This window comes from Dromaius novaehollandiae, chromosome 6, assembly GCF_036370855.1.
Source record: "Dromaius novaehollandiae isolate bDroNov1 chromosome 6, bDroNov1.hap1, whole genome shotgun sequence".
NCBI classification, from domain to species: Eukaryota; Metazoa; Chordata; class Aves; order Casuariiformes; family Dromaiidae; genus Dromaius; species Dromaius novaehollandiae.
Genome location: NC_088103.1, coordinates 21422287 through 21440456, shown reverse-complemented (window position 1 = coordinate 21440456; position 18170 = coordinate 21422287). Strand labels below are relative to the sequence as shown.

Below are 18170 nucleotides of genomic sequence, written 5' to 3'. Positions count from 1 at the left end.
TTTAACTTCTGGTTTGGGGGAAAAAAAGGCAAAAAAAAAAAAAAGAAAACAAACAAACAAACCAATAACTGAATAAAGTTTGTAACTATTTTTTTTTTAATTTCACAAGTTTTCACAAGGACAAGTTATAGAAGGAAACCCACAGCAGTTGCTAGATCATGCAGAACCATTAATTGTCATACCTTGGCCCATTCTATTCATCCTTGTTGCACTTTAGAAAAAGAAGTAAGCTATGTAAGTTTTACAATGCTTTTAAACTGTCATATTTTCTGTTGAGCACTTTAACTGGCACATCCTTATAGTTACAAATATTCTTAGGGCAAAACATAATAACTTCCTCTGCAAAAAGAACACATGAATTTGTTGTTGTGATCAAGGGCAACTGTAATATACTCATTTGTGGGGAGCAAACATAATTTTCAGCATTTTCCACTGATAGGACTTACAGCTGCATTTGAATGCACACATTCATATATACTGTATTCCAATCATTATGCTGAACACTGCACAGAGGCACTCTGTGTAGCCCACTTTTATGGTACCAGGTTTTGTCAGTAAAAGTGCTTGGCTTCATTGTCAATTCACACAGCAAGCAAATCTTCAAAATTATCATGCGTGGGGAAGGGGAAGGTAGAAAACGGCACTAACCATAAAAGCACCTTGTCTGGGTTGGCAGTTACCATGCTAGTCACTCCCAAGTCTGAATATTTATTTTCTCTAGGCATGCTTTCTTTGCTGGGTAGCCACTGGAGATGGTATGTGTTTCTGGTCTCCCTTCCAACTACCTCTAGAACATCCCTCTTCACACCACCTAAAACTATTTCTGTATCTCAGAGGTTGGCATTTGAAATTAAAAAAATAAACTCAAATTGTGGCTATCTAGCATAGGTCCCTTTCCACTGCTTACTTTAATTTCCTGCCACAATTTTTGTTTGGCTAGGTGCGTCACTGGTGAGACCACGCAAGAACCAGATTCTGGCAAGCGCACAGAGCACGATGCCTCGGCACAGTGGGTATTTCCACCCCGGCCCTCTCGCTCTGCTCATCAGTGGTCTGGGGCCCAATGCCTTTTCTTCCCAAATGGGAGAGGAGCCTCTCAGATCTTAAAGGCACTCAGTCCTCTTCTCCCGTACTCCTGATCACCGTGTACTGGCAGGCACCTGTTGTAAGGAACCAGTCAGAGCTCGGCCCAGGATTTCTGGAGGATCTCCTCATACTAGGACTCTTACTGAAAGATTTATACCATCACTCTAACTTGGAAAAGTTAAATTACCATCTGGGGAAAGGAACAAAGTCCCTTGAGGACTGATACTTAAAGCATGGAAAAATGCTTGCTCTTTTCTGAACATTATTTATTCTGTACATAAGGTGACTAATTCACCTTTTAAAGACGTAAAAGTCCCAGGAAGGCAGTTTTTAATGACTTACATCCAATATTTATGATACATATGGCTTTTCATCCCAAATGTCAAAAGTGAAAGAAAATATAGCTATTCATGTGGCAGTATAAATAGACAGAATAATAATTTAATATGCAATTAGACTCTTTCTAAACTTAAATTAAACCATTGGAGTTTTACAACTCCATGCCCAGACAATTTCAGTGTTAAAGGGAAAAGATACTATCTCCAAAAGGCTAATATTTTAAAGAAAGTCCTTATACAAGCAGAAAAGTCCCTGATGTTGCTTTGGTATAAAAGCAGGTGCTTAACAATAATCTTTACAAATAGTGAAAGCCTTATACAGTATCAGCTTTTAGAGTGAAGATCAGTAGCTTTTTTTCCAATGGGTTAGTTTCATAAGCTTCAAATAAATGTAGCAAGTCCTGTAAATATGAATATAAAAAACTACCCCAACATACATCAACACTTCTGCACTAAATGACTTTTTTGTGTGACTCTGACATCAACAGCAAGTGTTCATGTTAAATACACTCTATTTTCTGGTATGTAGAGTAGTTACTGCAGTGAGTTATTTATGTTTTCAGTGTGCCTATGGGTTTGGATTTTTTTTTCCTCCCTTAGCATCATAAATAACTTTTGGTCCGTCTGCTTTGTTGCTGTTGTGCTTAAGGGTTTTATGGTGGTGAAATAAAAATGACAATCACATGCACACTGTCATACATATGCAAAATATGTGTACAAAAAGGGAGAACTCCATGGGAAAACAGGGAACATTACTGTTGGAAACATTAACTGGGGAGAATGGGTGGTGGATGCAAGTTTCACACACAGTAGGAGCAGGTACACATATCAAAGTCTATCTTCCTGCACATACTTCTGTTTTTCCCGGGAATCCCTGGTCTTGGTGCGGTTCGGTCGGTTTGCTGTTGATGGGATGGAGTGAACCGATGAGCTCTTCTTGCTGGAAGAATAGGAGGAATGGGAAGAATGAGAAAGACTGGCCCGGGACTGGCCAGCGTTGTGGTCAAATTGCATCAAACAGAAGATCAAGTCTGTCGGCACAAGCTCAAATTCATATGGTGGGTTTGTGATAACATAACTGGAAAAAAAGAAAAAAAAGAAAGAGAAAATACATTTAGATTTGTACTAAAAATTTCTGCTAGCAATGTCATCTTATGAATATTTATTTAATTTTTTGCATTTCTATTTCCTTTGGTGTGTACCCAATTGTAGCTCACATAATATGCCTTACTGTTTGGGGCCTTCTTATGTCAGATATCACATTTCTTTTTGTATGTTTGCTGTTGAGTGGGGCAGGCATACTGACTGAGCAGGATGTTCCCCAAGGGAACCACATCATGATTGTTCGGAGAATACACCACACAAGCCACTCTCCTTTCTCTAGTTGCATGGGAATGTAATGGCACTAGTAAAGAGATAAACATATTGTCAAAAACCAGCAATAACCCATCAGCAATGGCTTTTAAAAGAATGGCTGAAAAGTAGGGAGAAGAGGATTTTAGGTGCAGTTCATTCCATAGGGGAATATTTAAATGCTGTCAACAGAGCAAGGAATATAATTGTTTGTTTTTATTTTGATTGTACATAACACAAGATAAGGACAAGACATTAACAAATTTGCAGTGGGGTTAACTGCTTATTTTGTTCATTCATTCCACATGGACATTGCTGGCCTCAAAGAGCATTTATAAAGAGAAACCTGCACACATCCAAGAATCCAACATTGCTAAGTATATATCACAGGGCCCAAACAAAAACTCTATCAAGTGCAAGAATCCTCCACTTTTAGCCAATCCCCTTTCAGGAGTAGAAGGAGCTTATAGAACCTGCTGCTAAAATTGTTTGTGCATGTGAGGAACATCGTGCTTGAGCAAGGCAATAGGAATTTTCCATCCAAGCAATAAATAAGTAAAAATTGATCATAAAGATCACAACTTCTTTTCAAAGGATTTTAGTGCTCATAAGAGATCTGGTTTAGCTGCCTCAGGGACTGAAGTCACTTATTAATCCAACAAATAATCCCAAGTACAGCAAGCACAGTGTAAGTCTAAACAGAAAATGGTTTTTCTACACCATTTGTCCAGATCCTTACAGAAGAAAACACTTTGGTGCAAAGATGAAATTGCGTGTGCCCTGTCTAAAATACTGGATTCAGCCTTGCTTCTGCTAGAGTAAAAACGTAGCCTACTAATAGTAGTTTCCACATAGGAGAAGAAATGACAATTAGATACAAGTAACACCAACGGGAAGCCCACAGGGGTACTTATTCTAAGTATTAAGAAAAGAGAAAATTCTAACTACTGTTATCTAAAGTATATGATTAAAGTAAACTGGAAGATAACCAGCATCTGCTAATGATACTGATTTATAGCTGATTGACATTGGCAAACCGAAAGTTTTTTTTTTCTTATATGCAAACAGTGGATGATCTAAATCAAACAAGATGAAGATATGTGCTCCAAATTTACTTAAAAAATTTTCAATTAAAAGTGGCTGACAACACATTCTGTGATATCCAGCCTATGATCTGGACTCAGCTAAAGCATCATCATGAGTTAGCAAAAGGTTAGCATCTATGGCAAAATTATAGCAAAAAAGGAGAAAGCTTGTTTTTAGACTTGTTACAGGCACTGGGATCTTCCTTGCCCAGAAGCCCAAAGAACAGTGAAGCAGAGATGGTCTAAAATGCTGGACTTACCGTTTAGTGCACTGGCTGGGCGTACTTAGATGTGCATCCCTTAATCGATAAATTCCAAAGCAAAGCATATTGTATGTTTTCAGTGCTTTACAAAATAGATCTCCATAACAACCTCCATCCTAGGAGAAAAAAAAAAGAGAGAACAGCAATTTTTTTTTCTCTTTTCCCTGTTAAAGCAATGACAGGAAGGGGGATTTTCAGTCTGACCATCTACAAAAAGGACAATGGATAGACAGTTTGCTGTTGGTCAAAAAAGATGATGATGCTACTCAAGGAAACAAATAATCTAAATGTTTTATTTCAAACCAACTGATTACATAAAGTGATCATTATTTTGGAGAGCACTGGTCCATGAAAAAATGCGAAATTGGAGAGGGGGGTGATTTGGTTTAAGTTGGAAATGTAAATTTCCAGATCAAACAATGCATATTCAACAAATTACGATAGCTATCGTCTTAATAAATTCGTTAATATTTTTGACCCTTTTTGGCAGTACAAACACTGTCAGATTGACAAATAAAGTCACCGGGGAGCATGACAGAAATTAGGGAGTTAAATTAGAAGTTAAAATGATAATAAAATATCGCTTTAAAATAGCAATAAAAGGTATGCCATTTTTCATAAAGAATAAAAAATAATTGTTTTGCTTAGCTAAAAATTAGTTTATATTTGATATTTGTGTATCTAAAATATTGATTCTTATGTAACAATGTTAATTAACAGTGTTAATTCATTCTACCTTCATTGACAGAGTGCAATTGAGGTTCTGGTGAAGTACCATTTGAAGGATTAGTATTGCTCATTTTATTTGCCAAAACATTACTCTGAGTACCCAAATGTTTTGATAAGCTGCTAATCTCAGCTATGAATGGACCCCATTTGCTGCTGCAGGAAATGATAGGCTGTTTGTTTCTATCTGCATACTCTCATACCCCAGATTAATTCTTAACCTGTGATTTTCTGTCATTCCTATGAAGGAGACTGCTCCATTCTCTTTGGTCAAAACTGTTGAAAACAAGGTTAATTTCATAAATATCAAATTGTGCACCATCATCAAAGCAAAGTGGAAAGCAAAGTGGATGCTTTGTGATTAGTCTCAAGAAGATTACAAGATTTGGTCCAGAAAACATCTCTAGATACTGTTTATCCAAATCCATCATTTTTTAAAGTTTTTTTTACTTTACTCTTAGAATAGTAGCGTGAAAATATCAGAAAATTAGGGTTTTATGAGAATTTTCGCTCATCTAGAAATGAGAGAAAACAACCTTTACAGATTTGTTTTCAAGCTCAATAAGTATACTTTAAAAAGGAATTGGAAGCTCCAGAACATGCAAAGATTAAACAAGCCCATCAAAACCCAACAAAGGTGTAGATATTGTTCATGTTTAGAATAGGTGACCATTTCTTATTCCATACAAGTCAGCTCATCCATCTCTTTTGACAAAACCTCAGAAGAGCCACATGATTTTTTTCATTGTGCATGAAATATCCAGACAAGGAGTTTGGGGACTCATATGGCTTCTCAAAAAGGGTAAGGGTAAACCTGGCACCCATGTTGTAAAGTGTCATCAGCCCTTCCAAAAGCTTTGTCAAATTAAATAATAGAAATTATATGCTAATTAAGACAGATTTTTAAGCCACTCTGAGAGAAAACAAATTGATTGCAGACTAGCTTCTGTCCTACTTTTCTCCCATGATCTTACCCCTAGGTCTGCAAATGGCCCATCATACAAAGCCAGCTGTGCAACTCGACACCTGTCCCTGTTTGCAAGTGTCTGGGGCGTGCTGTAACCTCCCCTCAATGCATTCTCCTCAGCAATCAGTGCTTCCAGCTCTGGTGTGGCTCCTCCTGTTACCAATGTCCGTATCAGTGTGAGGATATTGTCATTGAAGTATGTCTGCAGAGATAAAAGAAAGCTCTTTAAGCAAACACCATTAAAGTCACAACTGAAGACATCCAAATTACAACTTTTCTGGGTTTCTGCTGTTTAAAGTTCTTGGCTGTCTCTTCAAATAATTTTATATAGAAAGTGAAAAGACAGCAGCTTCCAATTACTCTATTTTCTTCTATCCCATTAGGCTCCTATACTAGATCCTTCCTTCTAAACACCAATTCAGGCTGATTTTTATTAAAGTACAAAAATTTGAATGATTTATGTTTCCTATAATTGGTGTTAGTAGTGATGCAATGACTGCTTTCCTTCGCATTGCCTTCATGTCTAATAATGGGCTTTAGGACATGTAATTGTAAAATTCAGACCGCATTTAAAGCTTACACAGGCTAGATTGCCTTTTTACTCTTGTCACCAATTCGTTGGGGAGCTGCCTTTGTGCTGCAAATGTCATTACTTATTACTGTGGCTGGACTCTAGCAGTCTAACCGATGTATTGTACTAAACATCTTATTACGAGACTTGACAGTGTTCAGACATAAGCATGTATCAATTAAACATCTTGAGTTCATTCCAGATAAATGTATGATGAGTTTGGGATCCTGGTGGTCCTTTTAAAAAACTCTAGGGTATAGGGTAAGTGTGGTTTATTAGGGAAGATTTACTTCACACTGACATTTTGCCAGCATCTGTAGTGTTGCTGGTCTGTCAGGCAAACAATGGGCATTTTAAATATTAATTTAATGCCAGATGAATGACTTTCAAGTTCACTTAAAAGTATAGTGGTGTATTTCAGAGATACTCAGTTAAATATCTGCAATGTAAAGTATATACTAAGCAAGAAATAATCATTGCCAAAAAAAGGAGACACTATCACTTAAAATGTCACTAATGTCTGAGTTTTCAGAAGCTTTGTAAGTGTGGGGGACATATAAGAAGAAAATGAGCTAACTAGAGTACACAGGAGTCATGTTATCAGATTTGTGACTTCTGTTGAAATTAGGACCTAGAACAAGTGTCTGTAAGCCAACCATGTAATAATGCCTACTGAATTCTCAAATGGTGCTTATTGTGCAAAGATTTCTATAATACTTTTCAATGAAAGTCACTGCTCTATCCACATAAAGTAATTGTATTTAATATATTGGTAAACTGAGGTACAGGTTGAAATGTTTTATCCTGAGATCAAAAAGCAGAACTGGCTTCCTATCCATGTTACTTTGATACTCTTTCTTTGTATAATGAAACTTCCATTTTATTGTTCACTTGAGATGACAGATAAAACAGGAGAAAATTAATTCTACATTAATGCCAATGTTTTTCATTGTTATATTGAAATTTCATAACTTCAAGCTTTGCTGCTTATTTACATAGGCATATACATGTCTTTCACCTGTTGACTAAATACAAATGAGAGGAAAATCTTGTTATTGTTACAGGTGTCCTAAAGCAAATATTTGTATATCATCAGCTCCAATTATTTTAAATTAGGCTGAGTAAAGCACTACATATTGCCAAAACAAAGTATACTGTAAAGAGTAGTCTGACATTAGCAGACTTCCAGGAAGAACGAATTAATCTGAAACAGCAGCTAATCTAAAATCAGCTTTTACATACGTGGATGTACTGTGCCATGTGCAACAACTCAAGTGTAATATTCAAACCTTTCTTAACGTATAGAAAAAACAGCGTGACCCATTGCATGAATGTAAATCAGGAGTGACTCCATGATGTTTAATGGGAGCTGCACAGGTGTGAGAGAGAAGACAATCAGGTATGATTTTCTGTTCCTCCTTTCAATTATGTCTTCCTTGATGTCACTGAGGTGAGAATCAGACCCTCTCTGGCAACTCTGCCCACCATGCTATACTCTTCCGACATGGAAGTGCTCAGAATCAGAGAATCTGCATTATGTTTAGCCTTTTTTCTTGCCCTTTGTCAATATACAATATACAACTCAGATCTAAAATAATTAGCATAATTCTTTTGCTCCTGTAGTTAAGCAGCAGGGTTACTTGACACAAATTTCATGGATCTTAAACTCAGCTCTGCCTAGATCTAGAGGTTGGAGACATTGGGACTGGAGAAGCTGCAAAAGCCCTTTCAGTAAAAATGTGGTTCATCATGTCTTATATGGCACTTTCAGCACACATCTTTAGGAAAGCATACCATTTTCTGCAATAGTATCTTTTCTCACATCTTCCCAACGTTTTATTCAGCATTTTGATTACCATCCTTTGTTCTTCTCTAAGTAGTGATATTTAATATTATTTTAAAATACTATTCTCAGTTTTGCATGGTATTTTTCCTATTTATATATAAATTAAGATAAAGGAACATGAAACAAAAGTAACAGATAGCTTTACTGGTAGATTTTTAAAGTCTGGTTTATAATCTTATTACAATGAGGCCAACTATGATGAGAAATGTTCAGCTACTCTAAGACTGATTGATGTTGGTGTCTGTAAAATGGCCTGTTTTTTATAGACTGGCAACTTGCAGTGATTGGTGTAACATGTAAAAGACTAAAGTTGCACTAATAATTTTTTCACTCTTTAGGAGATATCATTAGGCCTAACATCATTGTATTCCAAATCTCTTTCTTTATTCCATAATGTAAATTATAGCTGTTACAGCCAGAATCCAAGATTTAAACACATCTGAATTTTGTACTGTGTAAGAGCACAATTGTCCCCATTGTAAATTCAGCTGTAGTTCACTAGAGCATTATCCGCTATGAAATTTCACTGTTGCCATATTGCTCATTTTACTACAGTTCTCATATTAAATTGAGAAATAAAAGCATTGGTAAAATAATGTTTCAAGTCAGACACTTGTCACAAGCTCATTAGTACCAAAAAAAAAAAGGAAGGAAGAAAGAAAGAAAGAAAACCCCAAAGTGAAAATAAGAAATAATGGGACCAATTCTGACTTCTGTCATGTGCCAACAGGGGTAACTCTGGGAGCCATACCCTGCTCCTGACTGATGTCAAGGAGGACAGAATCAGGTCTATTGTCAGTGGAACAGAATGCTGTCACTGGAGAAAGGCCTCCCACTGCTAGACAAATGTTAAGGCAAAGCTAAGATACTTACTAGCAAAGGAGGTAACATTTATCTTGGAACAATGGCTTAATTTGGGTTTCACACCATGACTGATATGAATGTCACCATTTAATCAGATGGATGAGTGCAGCCAAATGACAGTTTTGTTCATTTGCCATCAGTGAATGAAAGATTCCAACTATCAGAATGGGCTGCTCTGGCATCACAACCGATTAGAAAATGCCCAAATGCCCAACCACATGCATGAAAGGATGGTGAACTTGGCATCTTTTTGCTAAACTGGGTTGCTTCCTCCAGTGCTGATATTTAACCCTCCTCAGGAAAGAAATCATCCCTCCATTCTTTCAATTGCCACGAAAATCAGACCAGACTCCTCTTATTACCTCTTGCCAGTCTGGAAATCGGGGGCACTGAAAAGCTGAATGGCTGATATCCATTTCCTTTGGAATAATAATACACTAAAATTAATTTGAGAGTGATCTTCTACTTGCTCTGTGGGAGGGTACATGGCCTGGATATGCCAGTACTTATAAGAAAGCAATCTACAGAATGTCTTTGGAAAGGTGCTGCAGCACTTAAAGTAACAAGACACTTTCCAGTAATGGCAGGAATTTTTTTTGTTGGCTGTAAAATCATAACTGAAGAAATACTTGTTTGGTATTGCTATACTCCACACTGGACATTTATATAACATCTTTATAACCAATACCCAGAATGAGAATATGAAACAGGTACAGTCTATATACCGAGAAAAGGAATGCCGAAATGCATCATAGATACTAAAACTGGGTAGATGACAAGGATATCCTGACATAGATATCTGAGCTAGCAGTGCCACCTAGCCTGTGCTATGGAATTATAGTGCAGCTCTTTCAAAGTGGAAATGTTTCAGGGATGCTTTCCTGTTTGTTCAATCATTTTTTAAAGTGTAATTACCAGAGCGCTTATGTTTTGCAGTTAATGCTGTCAAGCCTTTTAAACTAATTGGTCTTTTACAGAAAATTTAACTGAAAATTAGCACATCTTTTAATAACATTGCTTTAACTTTAATGGCACTTTGCTTTTCATTTATAATTACTCTAAAATTGTCATTTTCCAAGTCATATCTGCCATTTTTCATGTTTGTTTTTTTTTATAGATTTCTTTTGAGAAGGCCCCTCCTCTGCCCCATGCTACAATAGTTTTTTAACATCTCTTTTGAACAAATATTTTAACTTGCTTTGCTTTTCCAGTAGGAGGTATTCTGTTGAATGAATACTGTTTGTTTCAGGTGAATACATATCCAATCATGAGGAACAACTGAGCTAATATCAATAACTTATATCAATAACAAATATGCCTTTGAGACAGTCGACAGCAGAAAAGAAACAATAGTGCAATAGATTCTCAAAATATTGTCTAAACCTAGTCGATACGAAGTAAGGAGGATAAAAAGAGGGATGACTGAGTCACTTGCTTCAAAACTGTACTACAGCTCCAAACCAAAACTCTAACATAGACATAACCAAAGGCCACCATCTGTAGTTTCTGGCATGCACATATGTTTTGATTCACAAGACAATTCATGTGAAAAAGAGATGATGACCTCTCTTCACACAAGTAGAGTTCACTTAGTGTGTACAATAACTTTCACACAGTTCTGTGAGTGTCCCCCAGTGCTCGTGCTCAGAGCATGAATCTAACATTGTTCATGGCTACCGGAAATTAAAAGCTTAAAACACAGCTGATGCTGTCTGATATGAACAGTTAGCACAGAGACTGATACATTGAATTTAGGTCTGGGCTTCAGGAGGGAGATGCAACATTTTTTGGAAACTATAATCTTTCAAGCTGAACACGAGACTTGTCACTTAAAAATTGTGGCCAACACACACTCACAGTGGTCCTAAATAAATAGCTGAGTTTTTTAAAGTTTCTACATCCAAATGAAATAATCCTGGTTTATGCTATAGAATTCTCTTGCAATCTAAGAGAAAAGTGTCTTCTCCTGACTACCTGTGGAACAGGGATTACACTTTCATATTCTTTCACAGTAAGTCTGATGGGGGAGAACGAAAAAGGTTTTGTTTGCTTACTGCGCTCATGAGGGAATCCAGCACACTAACAGCAAAGGCAGTTCCACATGCAAAGGGTTGAGTGAGATACAGTTCTGTGTCTGGGTCATCATCATCATCTTGGTCCAAGAACTGAACATTTGAATCATTTACTGAAAATAATAATAATAAAAAAACTCATAAGGTGCTTCTGGGTCACCAGCACGCGACCTTACATAGTACACAATCAGAAAGAAAAAGAAACGGCATATGTCTGGAAACACAGACTTGTGTCTTTGACGTCACTGAAAATGAAATCAAGATGGATGTGAAAATGTGCATTTAAAAATCTGTTGATCCTTATCTTGCTTGTAAGAGGTGACTCGCTCGCTCTTGGGAGGTGACTATCCCTTTGCTGTAAAAGTAGCTTCGTGGTACCAGCTGCTTGCACTCAGAATGAGATACATAGAGCTTTTCTATATATTGAGACAACCTTGGTATTGGTCAGAAACAGTGGCTAAGGTTGTGTGGATGTACAGTGAAATGCTATCACAAGACACCAAGCCAGGACCCCACTGTAAAATAAAGCCTGTCCATAAAACACTCATTTAGCCCACAGGCATCTGCTAGATGTGCTGCTGTGATTCTTACTGGAGTGGTGTTAATGCATTTACAGCTCAAAAGAGGATAAACTGTCCCTTTAACATGCATATGTCTGAAGATGTGAGCAAAACTCCAGCTAATCTCTTACAGCAGTGCCTTTTGTTCAGATATTTTTCTCCACATCCTCACTACCTTAGCCAAAAATTCTACATTAGCTAGCGTGATAAAGGGTCTACAACTGGCTGTTTTAAAGAAAACCCAAATAAAGTAGTATTTGGCATCCACACTTTCTCTAGCATCTAGTTGTCACAGGTAAGCTCTCTGCCTCTACCCCTGCACTAGGAATAGCTCCTTCCTTGAGATCAGTTTATCAAGTGAATGATATTTCATGAAATATTTCATTTCCATATTAGTACTCCTCAGGCATGAAAGCACAGACTGCTTAGTTATGCCATCAAAATACCCATTTAACTTACTAAATGACAAATTAATTTCAATTCCCAGGCAAGGAAGGAAAATTAAAAACTTTTCCAGCGTTTGAAAATGCATACATTGACTATGTTCCTGTTCCCTGTGGGACTGCATCTATTGAGCCAGCCCCAGAAGCTTGGAAACCAACATGAGAGCTGGTGTTGACTTGATTAGGTTTGGGTTTAGAAGTTCTGCCCACTATTCTGATCTTTATTCCTACGTGGTTTCATTTTCCATCTACTTATTTTTCAGCTTCTATCTACATACTACTGCACTTGCCATGCTTAGCTTACAAAACATGAATAAATACAACCAAAACCTCACAATAGTCCTTTTAAACAGATAAGCATTATTATCTTCCTTTTAGAGCCCCATTGAACAGATGGTCATGATCACATAGAAAGTCAGGAGCACAGCCAAAGTAGGATTTAAAATTCCTGCCTCCCCACTCTCTGATGTAATTCATCCTAGCAAACACCAATATCTACAATACTCCTTTCTTTGGACTATGGCTATCAATTTATTCACCAGATTCTTGAGCAAAATAGTATTTTAAAGCCTGATGTACCATTTCGAATGTACTTTTTGAAAAGCTTGTGCCTTAGTTTAATTTGCTAGTTGAGAGCAGGCACTATTGACAGTAGCATTCTTTTTCCACTTATATCTGGCAGACTAATACCTGACTCTGACACCAGCTTGCGATCTGTGGGTGGTGTCAGTCCTCAAGGTGCTACAAATCTAATGCAGATTCTGCAAGTGCAATTTTAGCCTCAATATCTTTATCTTCCTGATGCGAGTTAGGCTGCTATGATTCCTGCGAAGGGTCTCTGGGCTAGGTGGAGTAGGCTTGACTGTATAGTGCTGCATCATAGGAAATGTTAATCCAATACTGCTGGCAAACGCTCCAGAGATCTCTCTTTACAGAGAGGGAGCAACACAGAAGTTTGGCCGCCCTTTTACAGCTTCGAAACCTGAGCTTCTGAGAAAAGGCCTACACCCCAAAATAAACGAAAAGGTAGCTTAAGGGAAAGTATGATGCTGGGGGTTCTTTTCTGATATCTTTTACTTCTTCTTTGACTTCCTGTGAGAACTGTTAAGGCATGTCCATCACATTGACAATAGGCTGAAATAACAAAAAAAGAGAGATTGAGAGAGAAAGAGAGCGAGAGAGAGAGAAAGGAGGGGGATCCAGGCCAAAGAAAATGAATTGGTGAGAAGGTGCTATGAAAACAGCCGGCAGGTCAGACGAGTGTGATCAAAGGTTTACTGATGCTGCGTGAAAAAAAAAATCATTAAGAAAGGCCAGAACAAGACAGTCAATTTCAACCAGAACCACAAATAAAACACATTCAAAGCAGTGCCATGAGGGTAGCCCCTCTGATACAGCCAGATAAATAAAGAAAAAGCTGATGACAGTAAGAACAACAACAACAGAAAATAGGACAGTGATGTGAAGGAAAAAGGCACTCTTACCCAGTTCAGTTATCATTAGAATGTGGGTTCCACTGTTTTTTTCCTGACTGATTGAAACCAAAGGCAGAAGTTTGCCAGGCTTAGCTAATAAGTAAAGTATTTAGGGGGGGAAGAAAGTACAGAAAGAGAATAAAGTAAGGGAAAAAGACAGGTAAGGCTCTAAAAAATAGAACTGAAAAAAAATGACAAAGGACCACAAATCAAGTTTGTATTTGCCGTGAAAAAAACAGAACAGCTTCTGTACTTCACATCACACCACTTGACAACATAAATACCCACAGCTAGAGTGGAAATCAGAGCCTGGTTACCTACCAGCATCGTATTCTCAAGGGTAACAAGTCTCATACTATTATACAGAGCTTGGTTACACATGATTAAACAGTTCTGGACCATGAAGAAATAAACAAATAGCCTCTTACTATTGATTAAATGCACAGGAAATGTCTGCTCATACTTACTGCGGGTTTTTTTTCTTTTTTAACCTTCTTCCACAGAACCCTGCTTATTGGTTAGAGTATGTAAAAAAGCATCTTGTCTGATACAGTGTTTATTTAAGAAAATGGAGAAAACCCAAAGAAAAGAGATAAATATATTTTAGTTATTCATAGAAAGTGAAACAAACTGTTACTAATTTTTCATTAGTGAGAGTAATTTGAAACAGTTAACTGAAGAGAAAACATAGCAGTATAAGATATGGAATAGGTAATTTTCCTGAGACTGCACAACAAGGGAAGCAGGAAAAAGATATGGGAATGTACATGAAAGGATATATGTTAGCTTTTCTTACCTAGCTCTGTTATAATAGGGATGTTGGCTCCTGTTGTAATGGAGGGTTGACGTAACAGGCCATGCACTGGACTGTTGTCTGGAGATGACCTATCCATCCCTGGGGGTGTAAAGCCTAAAAGAAAAAGAATTGTAGAGAAAGTTTACAGAGGATAAACTATATATATATATTTATATTTGTGTATATATATATATGTATAATAAGATTTTTAGGCTGATACAAGTTACAATGACAGAAAGAAAAAAAAACCAAACTGTTTCCAATTTTTTTCAGAGAAACAAACTAAAAATCTGCCATTTTTTTAAAAAAACTTTGCTTTATTTTATAAGCACCATCTTTCAAAAATATGCATGACATGTACAATATTAGTTACCTAGTATTCATTGGAGAAGCTGGAATTTCTTTTGTTATCCCAAGCCTAGGTAGTATTTACATCAAAACATGCTAAAACCTTCAAAGGAAAGTGTAAGGCTTACTTATATATAAATAAAAATCCAAAGATTTCTGGGTTTGAGAGGTTTATTTTTTTTCTTGTTAGTATTTCAAATAATCCCGAAACAAACACCTTTCCATAAACTTCACTTAACATTTTAAAGAGTGTTCATAGACAGTAATAAAGAACTGGAAACTTATTGCTTTCATTAGGAGGTTTTAAGTTTGATCAGTACACAGGATTTAAAATTTACTAACATTTTAAAAATACTTTCCAAGAACAGCACAACCCCCAAAAAGTTTTTTCTTTTCATTCATACCTTGCATAATCTGTATTTTCATGAAGTTTACAATTATGGAAATACTAGGATGGGAGGACCCATTTTAACAGCAAAAAAACATGGATGGAAGGAAAAAGACACAGATTCTCAAATGGTATGCGAGACGGATGCTTGAAAAGAAACTAGAAATAGATTTATACCTTTGGGGATGTATAGGAAGCAAAGGTGGGAAGGGAAACATATTGGCAGGAGCTCAAAGCAAAAAAAGATCTGGAGAGCAGCAAGGTTCACCTCTAACAAAGCTTGCGTGTTCAGCCTGATTCTCGACACAGCTTGAAATGGAGCTCTTGCCACTGAGCACTTTTTAATCTTTTATTTTTTTGGAAATAAAAATACACAGGCAAGGCCTTTTGGAGTTTGATTGTAAGTACTGAAAAATAGGTAGTTATACAAAAGCTCACGCCACAGTTGGCCTGGAAATTCATAGCTGAGATTAATGTGCCCCATCTCCCTTTTCCATTAAAGTTGTAGAAAGCATGGAAATGTTTCTTTAATATCATCACTGTAGAAGTCATGGTGAAGCCAGGGTCTGACTTTAGGGTTTCATCTAGACGCATGTCAAGGCACTATTTTTAAGCATATATTTGTTTGCTAGGATTAGGAATGAGCCAAGCTTACTTTAAATCATAAATTGCTAAGGAAACATTGATTTTTTTGCCACATTATGCCCAAGTTCTTTACTTCACACCTGACATCCAAGGACAGATTTTTTGGCCCTGTGTCATAACTCATCTGAACAACTTCTGAATTCTCCATGTGCCACTTTTAAATCAATCAGAGCTAAGTTCATTCCTGACGTAACTTCATTATCTTCTTGCAGTGTGGAAACTGTTTCACTTAGTTAAAATCACTCATGAATCTGTATTTCATAGTCAGCTCATTTCTCCCTAAGTTTTGCTGTATGAAGTATAGAACAGATACCTTCTAATATAAGAATTACTGAGAAATTCTCCTGTTCCTGAAGAGAGTCTTATTCAATCCTCTAGAATATCCAAGTATGAATTGCCTTCTGATTATCACAAGAAAGCTAGGTACAAGATGAGGATTGTAAGGACAGGAAAAATAAAAAGGGAGTGGAAAAAGTTTGTGAAGGAATTCCTTAGGAGAAAAGAGGTGGATGTGGTATCTTCAATAGACCTGCAGGACAAAAACTTTGCCACAGGCAAATCTAAGACAGTAAAGCAATTCCGTTTTATATTACCAGTGCATGGAAAATCTTTAGAATGCAGATTTCTTAGAGGCAACTGGAAATGCTGGCATTGTTAATAGTTGGTCATGTAATACTACTCATTGTATGGAAACTAATTCATTAAGACCAGCATGGCAACAGTGAGTTGCATTCCCAACCGACTTTTATTTGCAGATGTTTGCTTGTGTCCCGCACAGTGAGTGATAGCCATTTTGGCTCTTTTATTGCTTACTTCAGATTAGCAGAGACTGGGATTCCTCTGACTCAAAAAGTGAGTCTAATGGAGTCCCTTCAGCTGCCACCTCACAAGTTAGTGTTAACCCTGACACAGCTGGCAAATCAAAGTGGGACTCTGGGCCATATTTCAGATAGAGGGACTGCTATCTATGGAGAGGTAGAAATTAATGCGAGACTTCCTGCTGCAGCAGACTCTAGTGTTTAAATTTTGTATTTGGTGATGCTACAGGAACGGCAAGACAAGGCTTTTGTCACACTACATTATAAAAGCTCAAGTAGCTTTAGACTACTTGAGCAGTTTAAGTGACAGGCCTAGTTGGGTTCTCCAGAGAATCCCAATACAAAATGGCAACAGCAAGATTTCCCACACTCACTTGAGAGTAGAAAAATGCTAATCTTGTTCCCATGGACCTCAGTGGGAACATCCCTGTAGGCCCTGCTTCTCTCTTTTTCCTGGAGGCTTTTCTTTTCCCATTTCAGGATGCACTCCCAAAAAACATTTTTCAGTGAATTAGGCTATTCAGATGATAGAACACATTGGTATTTGCCTACCAGCTGAAAGCAAATTGAAGAAAGTTGGCATAACTGCTTCTAAATGCCTAAGTCCTTCTTGCCCTCCCCCTGCTGCAGTGCACACACACACAAATACACACGCTCTCTGGAAGGCTATTTGCAGCCACCTCTCTCTAACCCTTCAAATATTTGTCCTCCTAGGATGGTGTTAGAAGATTGAAGTAAATGTGGCATTTCTGTTAGGCACAGACTGTCAGGAGCTCTGTAATTGCACACTGCACACATAGTGCATTCAGTCTGAAATGCAGGAAGCATGTTAAAGGGATTTTGTTTTCTCCTTGAATGAAAAATGGTCTCATGCCTTAATGTTTTTTATTCTATGGTCTTGGAAGATGTGAGCAATATCTGCTATTTTAATTTAATTTCCCTTAATTCAGATGCCTTTACAAATCCACTTTTTAAAACTATCAAAATCTGGCATTATTTTCAGGAAAGGGAAAATTGGAGTACTTAGGGATTTTGTGTGCCTGTTTGGCGTCACAAGGCACCAGGCAACTTAAAGCCACGTTCCTCCTCCCAAATCATAATGTAAATTTTATAGGCTACTTTTTTCTCCAGCAGAAAAAAGTGCAGGGGAACTAACCTGCTTTATCAGAACTTTCATTTAAAGGCATGAAAAACTACAAGTGACAGCTGTGCGGATTCAGTGAATGTGACATTTTTGAATTTCTTCAACTTGACAAGTAAACACCTTAAATCGGTAATGCTATATGCATAATACATGTCCTGTATTTTGACATCCATCATCAAATGCTGACTTGAGAAAATACAGGTTTGTACGTCAAGGAATAGCACCCATAAAGCAGGGAGAAATTCAGGTCACAGGGTATTAGGAAAACTCTATTTCATTACAGAAGCTGAAACAAGCTAAGGCATCAGATTTAAGATCCATTTTCAGCTGTGAAAAGATTCAATTCCTCTGCACAGAGCATTCATTTAGAAATGACATGCTT

At 37.2% G+C, this 18170-nt stretch overlaps 1 protein-coding gene across 20 annotated transcripts in view; it reads right to left on the bottom strand.

Moving 5' to 3' along the window:
• The window catches only part of KCNMA1 (potassium calcium-activated channel subfamily M alpha 1), a 536645-nt gene that overhangs the window by 6132 nt on the left and 512343 nt on the right, over positions 1-18170 (bottom strand). For 8 of the 20 annotated variants that reach the window (XM_026116842.2, XM_026116843.2, XM_026116846.2 and 5 more), the window contains 5 exons: positions 14446-14559; positions 11154-11284; positions 5826-6020; positions 4123-4241; positions 2278-2502 (listed from right to left, as the gene is read on the bottom strand). In XM_026116842.2, coding sequence (XP_025972627.1) covers positions 2278-2502; positions 4123-4241; positions 5826-6020; positions 11154-11284; positions 14446-14559 — 784 coding nt within the window. Of the gene's footprint in view, positions 1-73; positions 2503-4122; positions 4242-5825; positions 6021-11153; positions 11285-13658; positions 13743-14445; positions 14560-18170 lie in introns of those variants that run through there. The other 12 variants (XM_026116835.2, XM_026116848.2, XM_026116849.2 and 9 more) reach the window with 4 other exon arrangements.